The sequence below is a fragment of the Sinocyclocheilus anshuiensis genome, unplaced genomic scaffold (genome assembly GCF_001515605.1).
Source record: "Sinocyclocheilus anshuiensis isolate Anshui unplaced genomic scaffold, SAMN03320099.WGS_v1.1 scaffold913, whole genome shotgun sequence".
Lineage (NCBI taxonomy): Eukaryota > Metazoa > Chordata > Actinopteri > Cypriniformes > Cyprinidae > Sinocyclocheilus > Sinocyclocheilus anshuiensis.
This window is the reverse complement of record NW_015554131.1, coordinates 472,021-488,644: the sequence shown is the minus strand read 5'-3', so window position 1 is coordinate 488,644 and position 16,624 is coordinate 472,021. Positions and strand designations below refer to the sequence as shown.

At 37.2% G+C, this 16,624-nt stretch overlaps 2 protein-coding genes across 6 annotated transcripts in view; one reads left to right on the top strand and one right to left on the bottom strand.

Moving 5' to 3' along the window:
- Positions 1 to 1,445: 1,445 nt before the first annotated feature.
- Positions 1,446 to 6,250, top strand: ccn4a (cellular communication network factor 4a). Of its 4 annotated transcripts, XM_016462824.1 has the most exons (6): positions 1,446 to 1,638; positions 2,486 to 2,521; positions 3,417 to 3,708; positions 3,973 to 4,227; positions 5,431 to 5,624; positions 5,731 to 6,250. In XM_016462824.1, exons 1-6 carry the CDS (start codon positions 1,591 to 1,593, stop codon positions 6,028 to 6,030), a joined length of 1,125 nt encoding a protein of 374 aa, XP_016318310.1. In that variant the 5' UTR covers positions 1,446 to 1,590; the 3' UTR covers positions 6,031 to 6,250. The 4 variants fall into 4 exon arrangements, with proteins under 4 accessions (XP_016318310.1, XP_016318311.1, XP_016318308.1 ...); XM_016462825.1 differs by lacking the exon at positions 2,486 to 2,521; XM_016462822.1 differs by having other exon boundaries at positions 3,417 to 4,227.
- A 329-nt stretch (positions 6,251 to 6,579) lies between these two features.
- Positions 6,580 to 16,624, bottom strand: part of LOC107670279 (protein NDRG1-like) — a 10,740-nt gene continuing 695 nt past the window's right edge. The window contains exons 2-16 of one of the 2 annotated variants that reach the window (XM_016462826.1): positions 14,459 to 14,530; positions 14,331 to 14,366; positions 11,129 to 11,234; positions 10,888 to 11,008; positions 10,743 to 10,805; positions 10,600 to 10,660; positions 10,282 to 10,368; positions 10,130 to 10,186; positions 9,936 to 10,039; positions 9,772 to 9,834; positions 9,639 to 9,690; positions 9,453 to 9,500; positions 9,042 to 9,077; positions 8,714 to 8,765; positions 6,580 to 7,879 (exon numbers count right to left, since the gene is read on the bottom strand). In XM_016462826.1, the coding sequence (XP_016318312.1) occupies positions 7,641 to 7,879; positions 8,714 to 8,765; positions 9,042 to 9,077; positions 9,453 to 9,500; positions 9,639 to 9,690; positions 9,772 to 9,834; positions 9,936 to 10,039; positions 10,130 to 10,186; positions 10,282 to 10,368; positions 10,600 to 10,660; positions 10,743 to 10,805; positions 10,888 to 11,008; positions 11,129 to 11,234; positions 14,331 to 14,366; positions 14,459 to 14,515 (1,182 nt within the window). In that variant the 5' untranslated portion in view covers positions 14,516 to 14,530 and the 3' untranslated portion in view covers positions 6,580 to 7,640. Of the gene's footprint in view, positions 7,880 to 8,713; positions 8,766 to 9,041; positions 9,078 to 9,452; positions 9,501 to 9,638; positions 9,691 to 9,771; positions 9,835 to 9,935; positions 10,040 to 10,129; positions 10,187 to 10,281; positions 10,369 to 10,599; positions 10,661 to 10,742; positions 10,806 to 10,887; positions 11,009 to 11,128; positions 11,235 to 11,919; positions 12,072 to 14,330; positions 14,367 to 14,458; positions 14,531 to 16,624 lie in introns of those variants that run through there. The other variant, XM_016462827.1, reaches the window with a different exon arrangement.

Sequence of the window (16,624 nt, the reverse complement as noted above, 5' to 3'; positions counted from 1 at the left end):
TATTTAAAGTATACTTAAAAGTATACTTTTATTTACTAGAAAGTGGGCCAATTTAGTCCCAAGGAGTATTGAAATAGTACACTTACAAGTATACTACTAGTACACTGATATTTGTATACTTGCTACATAAAGTATACTTAAAATATACTTGAACTTTACTTAAGCATACTTAATAAAATAGACTTGAAGTACACTACTTTTTGGTAAGGGTTAGCTGATGTACATCACTATCTATTGTGTTCATTTATCTTCTATGACTTTTTTCTGTCTTTACTCTCTTTCTCACAAAGGCTGCTATATCAGGTGTCACTAGAGAATGAGAGTTTACATCATGTTTAACTTTACACCCATATATTACAATTCATCCTCTTAAAAGGGTAAAACGCACTTTCCTTTTGTAGCAGAACTACAATTACTCTCAGATCTTTAAGTTGAGCATGTCCACACCTGCCTTATTCTTAAAAATGATACACTTCACTGACTATGCCAGCAAGTTAGTAACCTTTGTGTAGCTCTGTGTTAGAAATAACAGCCTCTTTGTTCTCACGTGTTCATTAGTCTTTCTGCCTGGTACAGTATTTCCAAAGAATAAAGCATCACTAAGCAATTGACTTTCAGCTACGTAGACAATGTAAAAAGTACATTCCATTTAGTCAAATAAAGGCATTTATTGACAAGAAACAATGATTTCATCAGTGTGGTTATGATTTCCGGTTATGATCAGGTGGCATAAAGTGCCATTTAAACTGGTCAGTTTCACACAGAAATACTTAAGGGCAATGTTTTCTAATGTATTCCCCAGAGACATGCAATACAGCACTCTTCAGGGAAAACTGAGTGATATTTGAACTTCAGAATGGCATTTTGTAGACTATGCCAAAGTGAAATCCATTAGGTAGGCTATATCAGGGTATGAAAAGAGCAAGGGAACATTTTGCTCTCTTTCTGTTCAAGCCCAATCCAATCTTTCTTTATTCTTAGAAAGTAAAGTTCTCACAGAGAAAGGCAAAATGTGCTTCTGTGCTTCAGGGTACGACTTATGGAGCTAGTGTTTGAGCCATGTTTATATGACTCTTTGCATGTATCTACGTTTAACCCCAAAAATTACAAGTCAGAGCTGCAATATATCGACGCTCGCCAACAAAATTCACGTTTAGCCGATGGGGTAACCATAGCAACATCCTGCTGAGCTTTATCGACAAAACTCGGTATTTTTTTACATTATTACACATTGCACATATGCTATAACAACTATGTCACAAAAACCTTTTTTTTAAAGATGACAAAAGACAACTTGGACGCAACTGTTCGCGTATCTAACCTATAAAGTCAACCTCACGTTCTAGTTTGGCCAAATCACGTGATCAATTCCTTGCCTGCGGTCGGTTTGTCCTTGGCTCTGACGTCATTAAGTATCCTGAGTATGAAAACTTTACAGCAGCAGTGTCAAGGTGTGTGTGTGTGTGTGTGTGTGTGTGTGTGTGTGTGCTACCCTCAGCTCACTAAATGAATGGATCCTGCTCGCGTATGGGCGATTTTTCAAGAATCATCTAATTCTGGATTCAATGCATTTATCACTCGGGATCAGTGATGACTTGGCTTCTGATGTGGGTTCTACTATTTGCTTGTGTACCGCAGGTAACAAATATGTTTGTTTATGTATTTATATTTATTTACTTTAATATAGTATCTGAATTATTCGATGAAATAACGCATAAGCAACACACCACACCTACAGTTTAATTTAAAACAGGAGACTGTTTTAGCATGCGTTGGAAAACTGTATTTTTTTACCTACAGGCCTACTACGATTACTATACTACTATTTATAATAAATAATAGCCTATGTTCTTTTGCATTAACACTGTAAAAGTTGCTTGGTGCCTGCACATCAAATTTTGAATTGAAATATTTAATGTGCTCTGTAAAATAAACATATAACAAACCACACAATGAAACAGAGCATTTCAAAATCCTATTCTTTAAATATATTCTAGTTTTTAGTAAAGTGAAAATGAGACACCTTATCAAAGGTTTGTTACGTAACAGTATTTGCATCAGTAACTCTGATACCCCTCTATTCCACGTTAAATTCATACCATATCTTGAATAATTGAAATTTAAATTCGCTATAGATTATCATTTAATTATATGCGACCGGCATTTGTAACAGATGACCTCATGTTTCACGCATTTGAGGAATGCAATTCCTTAACAACAAATGTAATGTGTGAGAGTACACTGCCGCCCTATGGACAGAAATAAACATGTTTGTCAAAATGCATGAGTGATATCCCTTATTGGTTTGACTCATTAAAGCTACATACTCTTTAAAGCTAAATTCACTCCATTATGTCTTTGAACATGACAGCCATCCTCTTTGATACTTATAACTGTGACCCAGAGGGCGTACTTATCCTGCTTTAAATGTATTCAACTTGAGCTGTCTCTTCCACCTTCCATATCTGCTGCTAATCTCACACAGGCTAAAAGAGGTCAAATGTTATGGTGCCCTGCAGCTGTGAGCCACCAGTCCGGTTTACTTTGCGTGTGGTGTATTACTTAAGTCTGTTGCCATTTCAATCAATCATCTTGTTAATTGAACCTGAGGGCCTGAAGCAGTCGACTTTATGTGCCTGCTAAAATCATTTATCAACATGATCTGTCATCCAATACCCCATTATTTACATCAGTTTAAACATTTAGATACATACCGTAAAATAAAAAGTGCACTGGAAACCTTAAAATTAATCATATTTAATCTACCCACCCATTAGCTGTGTTTGTTTCTTGACCTGATGTGCAATGATTATCTAGTACAAAATGAGACCCATGAGCTGACAGCATGTCTATAGCTATTGTAATTTGATATATGCAGGAAAGTGTAATTAGAACTGGTTCATTACTCTGAGATATAGTAATATGTATGGGTGATTAATTAAGCTACATTGATTCCAAATATAAATGGCATCATAAATTACATTTAGAGGTTCAGTTGAAATGCTTTACATAAAGAACTACAAATTAAGACATTTATCTATGAAAGCTTGTTTCCGCCATAGGATAAAAAAAATAAAAAGGTAATTGTGACCTTTTATCTCACAATTGTAACTTTTTTCTCACAATTCTGATACACCGTTCTATATATATATATATATATATATATATATAAATGAATTATTACCTCAGAATTCAGAGAAATAAAGTCAAACTTGTAAGATGTAAACTCAGAATTAAAAGTTTATAACTTGCAATTATAAGATATAAACTTAAAATTGTGAGAAAAAAGTCCCTCTTTATTTTATTATTATTATTATTCATTAATATCACAGTAGCCAGGAGGAATCTTGGAGGGGTGGGGAACAAAAGCCTAAATATGTCAGAAACAGGAATCTGTCAGGACTTGTGTCTTACAGATTCACAGAGCATTTGCCCAGGATTCCTCTAAGATGCTGTCCATACCAGAGTCCATCGCCCCGGAGCCCTATAATCGCACCCAGTACTGCCAATGGCCCTGCAAATGTCCTAAAACTCCCCCCACCTGTCCACCAGGTGTGAGCTTGGTCATGGACGGCTGCGATTGCTGCAGAGCATGTGCCAAACAGGTGGGGGAGGTTTGCAACGAGAAAGAAAACTGTGACCATCATCGTGGCCTTTACTGTGATTACAGCGCAGACAAGCCTAGGTACGAAAAAGGAGTATGTGCCTGTAAGTGTCCTTGTACTAACACAGCCTTCTTATTAACACTGTGTTCCGGTCATAGATTAGATTACGATGAAGAATTAAAAGGTGGATTAAGGTGGCGGAACCCAGATAAACCAAGCCAGGGGATGCTGAGCAGAATTATAATACATTCTGTTCACCTTTTAGCACAGCACAACACATCACATCACACACTTTTCTTGGTATTGTATATCCAGTGTGTGTTTGATGAACTTGACTTCACTCGTTTTGCTCTTTGTTGCTATCCAGATCTGCCAGGCACTGGCTGCGAGCACAATGGTGTGATCTATCGCAATGGCCAGAGCTTCCAGCCCAATTGCAAATACCAGTGTTTGTGTGTGAATGGTGCGATCGGATGTGTCTCGCTGTGTAACGAGTCTCAGCCTCCCAGGGTTTGGTGCCAGAACCCACGGCGAGTTAAAATCCCCGGCCGCTGCTGTGAGCAGTGGATCTGTGATGAGTCCAGGAGGGGGCGCAAGACAGCAGCAAGACACACAATGGCTGGTATGATCTCCAGTGTCTCGTAAACTTCCTGCAAATGGCTGGGAACTCATTCTGGGCAGATAATTCGTTGATAATGCTTGGAACATGTCCCTTTAAGTGATACCATGCACTTGAATATAGAAACAAGACTAAACCGTTTAGACAGTACAGTTTATTACTTAATATACAGATGTTACTTTACAACAGTGAACAAACTAATTAAAACTTACAACAGGATATTACAAGGAAACATATGTCAACATATGTTTTCTAATGTCAGTTCCAGGCCTCTAAGACTCATGGAAATGTCTACAGTTTGTACATTTATATTATTATATTATAACAATTAACATGTACAGAAGTTTGGGGTTGGAAAGACTTACTTTTTTTCATTTAAAGTGATCTAAAACATTAATATTGTGTGTGTGTGTGTGTGTGTGTGTGTGTGTGTGTGTGTGTGTGTGTGTACACACTACTAATCTAAACTTTGGGGTTGATAAGATTTTTTTAAATGCTTTATCTCTTTATGTTCATTAAGGCTGCATTTATTCAGTCAAAATTAGTGAAAACAGCAATGCTATGAAGTATTACAATTTAAAAGAGCAGTTTTCTATTTTAATATATTTTAAAATAAAATATTAATTTATTTCTGTGATGGCAAAGCTTAATTAAGAAACATGTTAAAAGCAGGTGATAATTTTATTTCAAGATTCTGTGATGAATAGCAAGTGCAAATGAACAGAATTTATTTTGAAATATAAATCTTTTGTGACATTGTAAATGTCTTTACTGTAACGTTTGATTAATTACACATTTACACAATCACACATTTAAATGTAATGCATCCTTGCTGAATAACATTATTAATTTCTTAAAATCCTTACTGACCCCAAGCTTTTGAATGGTATATATATATATATATATATATATATATAATCATTGTCTTTGCATTCTTACAGCCCTGTCTAGTGTAAAAGACACCTGGCACAAGAACTGTGTGACACAGGAATTTATTTTGAAATATAAATCTTTTGTGACATTGTAAATGTCTTTACTGTAACGTTTGATTAATTACACATTTACACAATCACACATTTAAATGTAATGCATCCTTGCTGAATAACATTATTAATTTCTTAAAATCCTTACTGACCCCAAGCTTTTGAATGGTATATATATATATATATATATATATATATAATCATTGTCTTTGCATTCTTACAGCCCTGTCTAGTGTAAAAGACACCTGGCACAAGAACTGTGTGACCCAAACAACCTCCTGGAGTCCCTGCTCAAAGACCTGCGGCCGTGGAGTGTCTTTACGCATTACTAACAACAACAAGCAGTGTCAGATGGTCAAAGAGAGCAGACTCTGCAACATCCGGCCATGCAAAGTGGATATCACAAAGCACATCAAGGTTTCAGATCCATTGTTACATTTGAGAGTGAAATTAATGACTATAGTGTATAAAAGGATATGTTTTGACCCTATGCCTTTTTGCTCTTTTTTCATCTCTCCACAAGCCTGGAAAGAAGTGCTTGAACATCTACAGGGAGGAAAAGCCACACAACTTCACTATCTCAGGCTGCACCAGTACAAACACTTACTGGCCCAAGTACTGTGGAGTGTGTACAGATGAGCGCTGCTGCATCCCTTACAAATCTAAGACTGTTGAGGTCGACTTTCAGTGCCCGAACGGACCTGGCTTCACCTGGCAGATCATGTGGATTAACGCCTGCTTCTGCAACCTGAGCTGTAAAAACCCCAATGACATATTTACAGATCTAGAACTGTACCATGAGAGAGGTGAGGTTGGAAACTGAATGTACGAGACCTTGCAGAAAAGTCAATAGAAAGATTTGGGAGAAAGCCAGAGTTTTTTTTTTCCTGAGCAAGAGTTAATATTTAATTGACCATCATCTTTGGAGTTTTTTTTTTTGTATTATGAAATAAACCAATATATCCTAATATATTTTATTTTGAGACTATGTGGCCTATTGCAACCAAATAGTTCATATATGTAGTTATTTCAACCAAGATTATCCCAGCTTTTGTCATATTGCGACAAATCCTTTTGTACAAAAGATGCAAGTATGTATGAAGACAATATCATGTTGACTTCGGTTTAATTTATACAAATTCTATGTAAAAAAAATATATATTGCGTTTATGTATTGATAATGTACAGTTTTTGTAATTTCATGCCTTTTCTACATTTATGCTCTTAAACGACACTGTAGTCCTTGGAGCGAATTTTGCCTTATAAAGTTAGGCTTTCCATGTACTATAACGTTTTGTATACACTTCTAATTGAGAGACAAAAAAAACCAGACAAAAAATTTGAGTAACCAGCTTTTTATTTTCCTTTTTTAAATAAATACAAACTGTTATTCCATTAAAAATGCAGTGCATTAGATTGTTTTACATCTTTACAAAGCAGAGTGCCTTACCAAGCTGCAAGCATTTGTTTTAGTGTGTGTGGAAGAGCAGGTGAGTTGCTTATATTATCTCTTTATGAGCAATCCTTCATTTTACTCTTTCAAAGCCTTGAGAAAAAAAAGCATCCAGTCCAAGTAGAGGATTCCATGGCACATTTTGTTCTGTTGTGCTTGATTGCATAGAAATCATCATCGTTACAAACAAAAAACACCAAAAATAATCACTCATATAGTCATTTTCGTGTATTCTTATATCTACAAATTGATTTTGTTAAACTAATGTTAAGATTCTTTAAAAACATTTGATCCCATAAAAATAATTTAAAATCACTTTCAAGAGCATCAATCACTGAGTTACACATATAACCCAAAATAATGGGACACTCCCAACAAGGAAAATGCAAATCAACACATTATGAGCTTAAACCTTAGTTTTATAAGGTAGGTTAGCATCATGAAAAAAATACCACCATCTCTACTCTGTGGTCAACCAATCCCTTTTCTATTCAGTGAGGTCCATTTCAACATATACAGATTATACAAATTAATTATGTACTTAAACTAGCGTGTAAAAGTGGTATAATAACTTGACATAAGAAAATGAATCGCAGACTAGAGATCAACATAAATTTACAAATGTGCCCTTCTCAGTGCCCAGCTTACTTGGATGATGACCATCAAAATGGCTCTGTGCTGCATTGCCTCTAACAACAACAAGACAGCTATTGCGCAGGGTGCAAAAAAGAAGAAATATCTCCATCATCCTGTCCTTCATTCACTCTATCCACTCCTTCCTTAGAGTTTCCCCAGGAAATATAGTCTTAAACACAAGACACTTTGGCATAAATGCTCTCTGACAAATAAAACAGTGCAAGACCCCTGAGGGAAACAGCACAGCGGCATGCGGCGGTCCTGCTGCATGTGTAGTTAGTGGCAGCGCAGCACAGTCAGAACAGAGAGCTTAATGCATGTGTGAGATGGACCGGGTCACCAGTCTAACAGGTCACTTCGGTGGACTTGGGAGCCTGGTCCACAGAACTGTCCATGTTGTCAGTGTGCGAACGTGTGCGTTGGTTGTCGGAGGTGTGGGCTCGGGCACGGCCCTCGTTGGTGTGGGAGCGACTGCGGTTGCCCTCGTTAGTGTGTGACCTGCTGCGGTTGCCGTCAAAGGAAGTCACACTGGATCCGGATGCTGTGCGGGAACGGACCAGGCGGGTCATGCTGGCAGAGGGCACTAAGAGGCAGAAGAACACAGATTAGGATACATATTTTACAGCTTTTTCATGTTTTTAAATGTAATGTTTTAAATGTTAAAATACTTGATATAAGCATGTACACTACCATTCATAAAATTGGTGTTGGTAAGATTTTTTTAATGTTTTAAAATAAGTCTCTTATGCTCACCAAGGCTGCATTTATTCAAAAAAACAGTAAAAACAGTAAAACTGTGAAATATTATTACAATTTAAAACGGTTTTCTATTTGAATATATTTTAAAATGTAATTTATTCCTGTGATGGCAAAGCCGCATTTTCAGCTGCCAGTTTTCAGTGTCACATGATCCCTCAGAAATCATTCTAATATGCTGATTTGTTGCTCAAGAAACATTTCTATTGTTATCAACGTTGAAAACAGTTGTGCTGGCTAATATTTTTGTACATGTTTTTCCCTTCAGAACTAAACAAAGTTCCAAATAACAGTTTTATGTCTTTACTGTCACTTGATCAATTTAATGAGTCTGTGCTGAATATTTTTTTTAAACCTTTTTATACCCCAAACTTTTAAATGGTAGTGCATATCCAAGTTTAATCCGTTTTTGCAGTTGTTTATAAATTATACACAGCATTTTAAGAAAAAGGTCAAGTTGAGCAAGTCAGGTTGAAAATTATATCACACCACTAGAGGGCAGCACAGCCCAGTCATATATCTTGCTAGTATTCGCTAACGTTATGTTAATTTTACATGAACGAAGGAGTTCAGGCAATGCACTGTGGGCATTCCTTATAAAGCCATAGATGTATGGTTAAACGGAGAGTATACTGAACACAAAGACAATATCAATACTTACTGTAACCCATTCCTTGAATGAAGTACTTGAAAGCCTCTGTTAGCTTCCCAGGCTAAGGAGACAATAAAAGCAGAAATCAGTTTATTTGACTACAAAAACAGCTAATCAGGTCGAGGTGGAAAACAGATTTCCCTAAGTACATGTTGTGAAACCGGACAGATTCTAACAGCCGGTAGCAGCAGGTGGCGAGTAGAGTATTAGCACTGAGAACTATATGCCATCGCTGTCCGTAATGAGATTATGGCGTGCTTCATCCCTAATAATCATCCTGTGCCTTGAGCAAACTTGTAAATGAATCTAAATGGCCATAAACGTTATGAATACACACCTGGTCGACCTGGGGCAAGCCTCCACAGTCAGCCATCTGACGAAAGAGAAGGGACATAAAATGTTATTTAAAATGCATGAAAAACACAAATGCGTCACTGCTTGTTTCTCATTTCTGTTTCGGCCATTCACACAGGTGTCTAAAACACCTAGCGCTCCATTAACTCCACTAGTCTCAGCACTTATCGGTGATAAATAGGCCATTTTAGGTGTCATAAACCTAATTATTTGTCCACCTGAGGGCGGGCTGTGGAAAATTAGGTCAGCCGAGGTAGGACTGGCCAGTGTGGACTGCTTCTGCACTACCTGGGTAAATTAGTCACTAGATAATGCTGAGCTATCGGAATCTTATCAGTGCCTGACTTTTCCATGTGGCTATTAATACATGCCAGCTTCACTGGAGTCCACTCACCTTAAGCAGTGTGGTTTTGGTAGGGTCCAGTTTTGTGTTGCACTCAACCTGTACAGAAAACAGACGTGTTAAACCACTAAATACACATGCAGTGGATATAAAGGGTGGAGCAACAGTGTGCAGAATAATAAAAAGCATGGCAGTAATAATGAAGTGAAGATAGTCCTAGATTAAACTTAAACCTACCACTACATCCACTGCAGGGGAACTGTCTCCAACTACCAGGAGTGCAGGACACCTGAAAACAGAACAACAAAGTCATTACTACAGGAAATTGATCCCGAATTGTCTAGAGGTTTTCCAATGATTTTTTACTTACTTTAGAGTTCTGACATTGATGTGGCCACCAGGTACAGGCCTCTCGATTTCCAGGTCTCTTCGGCTGTGAAGTGGAAGAAAACATTGATTGATTAAACATTATGTCAATGCTAAATTAACTCTCTTTTTTTTAGCAGGATGTTTTAGTAGCCGTGTTGTGTTTACCTGTTGTAGGACTTGACAAAGAGTTGCAGATTGAACTGGTTCATGTCATTCACAATGTGGTGACGGTATCTGCCAATGAGGTCATGGTTCTGCTGGATTTCCTCCTGGAGAAATAAGAAAAATATAATAACATTGATGTTACTATAGATTCATCAATTCAAAAATTATCTAGAGGGGGTCAAACATTGACTAACCTTTCCAAACAGGTGAGAGATGATCATGTCAGGCATGGCGTGAGTCCAACCAGAAATCTGTAATTCAAGATAAATGAGCCCACAACAGAGTAAAACTCTATATAACTTATGAATTTTATATAAATTACAATCACAAAGTGGTCAGCACTCACTTTGTGTGCTGCCCAGTCCATCCAGCCTTCAGCGCATGGGTTGATGTTTATTAGCACAAGGCCTTCCACCATAGCAGGGTAATCCAACTATAAAAGGAAACAGTATTTGTAAACCACATCTAAAGCCCAGTTTATTAAATAAACAACCCGCAAGTCAAGCAGATTTTTATTTTTTTTTCACACTGGACATTCCTCAGCAGCTAAACTAGCTAAATGAATACCAAAATCCACAGGAAAAGAAACACTTTTAGCTCTTTATCCTGGTTTGATTAAAACTTTAAATCACTTAATAATAATCAAAAAGGAAGTCAAACTCACTGCAAACTTAGCAAGGATATAAGCACCCGCTCCAATAGCCATGCCGATCACACTCTTCAGCCTGTGGGGTTTAGGAAAACTAGTTGAGACAGAAAATAATCTGAAATCTACCTAAAACTTAAATAATTAAGCAATCAACTCACCCAAAATGTTTAAGGATTGATGGAAGAGTCTCAGACAGTTGGTCCATGGAAGGGTACTCATATCTATAAAAAATAAATTCTTATTCTTCTGCATTAATTTACAATAAAGATGTCCACTTATATGTTTACACATGATATAACTCACCCAGTGGAGAAGGTGTTTGCTCCCTCTTGCTGCCCTGGTGCATCTACATGACACACAGCAAAGTGCTGCATGATCTCTTGCATATCCTCATGGCTGAACAAGGTGTCAAAGCAGCTTTTATCTATTGGAGAAGCATAATTTATGCATTAAAGCCTGTTTCCTTTAGGAGAATCTCTTCATTAATGTGTTGTAAAGTAACACAAAGAGATTTAGGGGGCATTTTAAACTGATAAAATCTTACGGTTCAATCCAATATCATGGTAGGTGAGGATGACGGGCCGGTCACCCTTAGGAACCCCTTTCATGGTACAGTGGACTCTGCCATATGGAGTCTCCACATCATTTTCCTACATGCAACATGGTAAGAAAATGCTTATCAGCATCTGCTGAACCATCATAAGCAGCATTAATCTCATCTGCAGTACTTATGAACGTTTTTTTCTCTGTGCATATAACACCGCTTGGTTTTAAGACCGTTTTAACAAAGTAGCCTTGTAGTTTAATGTAACATTTAAGGACAGGCACAATTTGGAAACATTCTGCAAATGAACCACAGACAAACTGCAAACATTTCAACATTCAATGCACTTTGGTTTTAAATCTGTAACCTGTAAAATCACAGATCTATGAAAACGGCCTGCCTGATTTCATAATGTTCAACTGCATCTACCGATTTCACAAAACATCAAACCCTAATTAAGACTGACACAGCCAATATTAAATCAATTTTATAAATGTGTGCTGTATGAGATAAAAAAGATAAAAGGAACAAAATGAAAAAATTCTACTACATGTAAACGATATTATCAAGCTCTAATCTGCTTAATCAGCCTGTAAGGCATAAAGAAATTAAGATATTATAAACATCAATATTTAAAAAATTGTGGATTGTTAAAAGCACTATACAAATAAATCTGACTTGAATTTGTCAAAATCTAAACTTTACTCTTTGCTCACCACTAAGACAAGAAAAACAGCCAATGAAAACCTCAAAAAGAATGAACCAAAAGCAACATGAATATTTCTACTCACAGCGACTTCTATCTCGAAAACTAATTCCATATCAGAGTCCTCCAGAACCATGGCTGCCGATAGTAATCAGTAGTAGTGATGAGAACGAGAAGGTAAGATCCGATTGAAAGTAAGTTCCTGTTTGCGGACCTTGCTAATATTCATCTGTGCACAGGGTTTTATACCCCTGTTGCCGTCGCTCGACATAAGCCCCATGCTCCCAGCATGCTTTGCACTGAGATCAAAACAAGTTAATTCTAGTTAACGACATCCGTAAATTGGATCAGCCTGCTTGAAGTAGCCACCTCTAGGCCATCAGAAACTTAGGCAAGTGTAGCCAAACAAAAATGTGATGGAGGTGTGCACTGAATAACTGTTGTCTTTCAGTAATAAATATCAGCAACAAAGTGCAATTAAGCTAAACAGAAACTCACATGGTCAAGGTCAATATGTGCTGCTACTTTTAATTTTTCCTTCATTCCAGTCTTAAAGAACCCAACTCATAAAACTTTTTACTTTGGAAAGAACACATCTTGATGAAAATATCACTTCCAATGAGCATCTGTATTTCTATATTTTTTCCCCCATGTTTAAAAATGGAAGCTACATAGCCACTAAAACAAACAAATCATAAATCATCATCAGCGGATTGAACGTTAACTTTCGATTTAACTTTCTTTAAGTTAATTTAACACTAGTGACAATTAATGACAAATAACCACCACGGCACTGTAAAAGTCATTGAGAAAAGTCTTTGAATGCAGGCCACTGGTCAAAGATCACCTGGCTGACGCTGCAGAAACTAGTTACAGCTGCCTCAAGTTGCAGCACGAGCTGCTAAGAAAGCCAAATAACATCTTTAACACTGACAAGGACATAAACATCTTGTGCTTGGCTTTGTATAGTGACTGAACACAAACATATGCCGTCTCCCTACTGGCACTAATCTCTTTAAACGGGACGAGGCCTACGTGAGCGCCTCGGGCAGATGGCCAGTGTATCCCTCAGCAGCCCACGTCACTGGTCTAGAGCAGGGGTGGCGAACCCGCGGCTCGCGAGCCGCTTGCGGCTCTTTCACTGCTCTTGTGCGGCTGTTCAATCTATCCACATGTTCTGTGTTTACAATCCCAATTTATTTTTAAAATGTCAAAACATAATTTTGCAATAAAGGGTTATGTATTTAAATGCATTTGCCGAATTTAATTTGGATTTTCAATATGTATTATTATTTATTTTCTTTCTTTTTTTTTTTACACAACCTCTCACGCGATTTAACATACGTTAGCCAGTTGACACGATTGACGTGAAGTTCGTTAGTATCAATCGTCATGGCAGAGTCAGGGAAGCGTACAGCTAAGCGTAAATACGAAGATGAGCACAGAACATTTTTATCTGAATGGGAGGATTTATATTTTTTTGTTGCAAGAAATGGAAAGCCATTCTGCTTGATACGCCAGACTGCGTTGTCGCATTTTAAGGTCACATTTATCAACAAACTCAAGCTGTTCAAGACACATCTACAAAAGAGAGACTTCACACATTTTCCGTCCTTGTTGAAGGCAAGTGGACAAGCAGCAGAGGTTGTAAAAGGGAGTACTGCACGGTATGTAACACTGCTTGAAAATCTTGAGCAAAGTTTTGAGGACAGATTCTCCAACCTACGGCAAAAAAGACCACAGATTACATTTCTGATCAACCCGTTCACTGCTGAATCAGACTGTTTAAAAGCCCCTTTAGTGGAAGATGAAGCAGCATCTCAGCTTGAAATGATCGAACTTTCTGAGGATGACAGACTTAAAAGTGTTCTGAGGGAAGGAACCGTGGAGTTTTGGAAGATCGTGCCGGTTGAGAGATATCCCAATGTCAAACGGGCTGCACTCAAACTACTGTCAATGTTTGGGTCAACTTACATCTGTGAATCACTTTTTTCGACACTAAAACAAGTGAAATCAAAGCATCGCTCTGTTCTTACTGACACACATGTGAAAGAGTTACTACGAGTAGCCACAACTGAATACAAGCCAGACCTAAAAAAGATTGTGGAAACCAAGGACTGTCAGGTGTCCCACTGAGTCAAGTAAAAGGAGGTAGGCTGATTTAAATCCATGAAAAAGATTGCGTTATGTAATTAGGCGTATAAGTTATTGTGATATACTGTTGTTTGCATATCTGTTGTGTGGCTCTTTGCAGTGATACATTTTTTTTTTTTGGCTCATTATGCCAAACAGGTTAGCCACCCCTGGTCTAGAGGCTGAGCACTCTTATTAAACACATGACCTGCAAACTTCAGGACTTTAATCTGTGTGAGGATCAGCACGAGAGGCCTGTTGGATGCGAATGTGTACTGTATCAGTACTGTTGTAATGCTATGGTGTCAGCAAAGAATGACCTCTAAGATTTTTGAATGAATTCAAAAAACATGAAATGCTTGCCTTAATCACCAACTGCTGGACAGCCTCTTTTAGCCCCTAGAATAGAGAAAAAAACAGTGTAAGTTACCACAATATTTGTTCACTATATTGCCATACATAAATCTTAACAAATATAGTGTTTTACATACTTGCAAATCCCTGTCTGCGATGAGAGGCTTCGACTCAACTACTTGGATATCATCCATTCTCAACTAGGACACCTAGAGATAGGAAAAGGTGACATAAATACAACCATATTACAATTGGTGCACTTCAAATAATTTACCACAAGGTCGCAGAAGGAAGTATCAAATTACTAGTTCCTTGTTTTTGTTGTGGTGTAATTCAGCTTTGGCAGTGATTATTTACAACAGCATTATTGGAGTTCATAAGTGGATTCAAGAAAATAAGATGGACCATTTGTGGTGTTCTTATTTCATAATTTAAAATTTTTTATTTTAACGTTAAAGGTTTTTGTCACATACACATTACATGTGATTTATTGCAGTGAAATACTTCTACCTAGTTTCTCGTTCTACAGTGCAACAGGAATAATATTAATAGACTATCAAGAATATGATATGACAAATAAAAAGAAAATAATAAAATGTAGTCTTAATATAGTAGAAACAAGAACAACAAAGTAGTTTTCAAAAACTACACAATGTATTCATTCATCATGTTATGTTTAATATTTCACTATTAAAACAATTTCATAATATTATTTTTGCAGCTGTAATCTAGGGTACATTTATTTAATGCTGTGCAATATTAAATGGTATTAATGTATGCAATGTATATTATTTGGCACTTTACAGATACATTTATTTGCATTTTGTTTTTTGATTATATCCTTAGCTTTTCAAAAAAGCCTAATCTGTTTTGGATGATGCAGATCATGCATTTCAAAAGACGACAGTTTGAATGTTGATGCGCATGTAAATGGAATGGGAGCTTGAACAGGCTCTTTGTCTGGCTGAGGTTTCTAAAGGTCACATGTCAGGCTTTTCCTCTGTAGCGGGCCTGGACGCTACCCACAGGAAGCCACTGACACAGCTGCTTCCACGGCTCCTGCAGTCAGTCCCTCCACCCCTTTAACACTAGCCCTTTTTTTTCAGCTTTGCTCCAAAAGCCAGCATGAAAGCCTTTGAGTCTTATCATCCCACAGGTTCAAGGAGTGTTCCTGAACCAAGCCCCTATAAAAAAGGCAGCGATTGATTTTTTGATTCACAGACGAGCTCTAGGAACCAAGCCAAGATGTTTATCAAGAGGAATTTCTGCAGTTCAAAAACCATGATTGTGCAGTCCATCATTTGCTGAGGTCTTTACAGCAAACCCCTACACACAAATTCCTGACCAGAATCATGTGGGAGCTGAAATTACTCATGAATAATAGACCAAGCTAGAAGAAATAAGCTTAATGAGACCTTTTTTTTTAATATATAATCAAATATAAGGAAAGTTAACAAGTGATGGTTAGCTGGCAAGTATAGGTCACCTGCTTGTTTTTAAGCTGTGTGCCCTTATGGCCTCTTTTGAATAATCTTTTACCTGGGAGTGTCAGTAACGTCTCTACAGGATATAAACCGGAGCAACATAAGGACAGATCCTGCCCTTCCCATGCCCTAGAATACTCACTAGTTCAAAACATCCAAATTCACCTGTTCACTTCAATCTCAGGATCAGGATTCCATTAAAGTGTACAATGGTAAATGAGACTAATTAATGTCTTACATAAAACACTAATTTAGGAATCAATTGATCAATATTGGGATGGTTCAGACACATTAGTAACAGATGCATTGTGTATTTGAATGAATATGTGCATTTATTTGTTTTGAGACGCTATAAAGATTCAAAGGTTTGCTTGCTATTGCATCTATGTCAGTAAGTATAATATTTATGTTGGAACATAACCATCATTGCAGCTGCACCCTGCAGAGGAGAGGAAAATGCTTGTTTCACTTCCCATAACCACTTTTTTCTTCTTCTTTTCTGAGATCCAATTCATGAAACATTTTTTATACTGAGAGAGATACTGAACTCAATGCACATTAGACCAGTCACTGCAGGGGTCCTACAAAATTTCTTCTCCAGTTTAGAAAAAACACTTGTCGACCTACAACACTAATATAAAATAATCTCTGATTTTCTTATTCATGTTTTACATGTATGCACACGCTATTTTGTTGTGTATTTAGTTGATGTTTCTGCTGTAAATTTGTTATTTACTCAAATGGGTGTTAAACTTTGTCATTGTCATGAACGAGCTTATAATTACGTATATTATTTACAATTTCATATTTTCATTCATG

Excerpts from the sequence above, each read along its gene's own strand:
- ccn4a (XM_016462822.1), top strand. The coding sequence starts at position 1,591 with ATGACTTGGCTTCTGATGTGGGTTCTACTATTTGCTTGTGTACCGCAG. Across the intron at positions 1,639-2,485 it reads TATTTGCTTGTGTACCGCAG|GCTAAAAGAGGTCAAATGTT; the intron begins GTAACAAATATG and ends AATCTCACACAG. Across the intron at positions 5,625-5,730 it reads ATATCACAAAGCACATCAAG|CCTGGAAAGAAGTGCTTGAA; the intron begins GTTTCAGATCCA and ends TCTCTCCACAAG.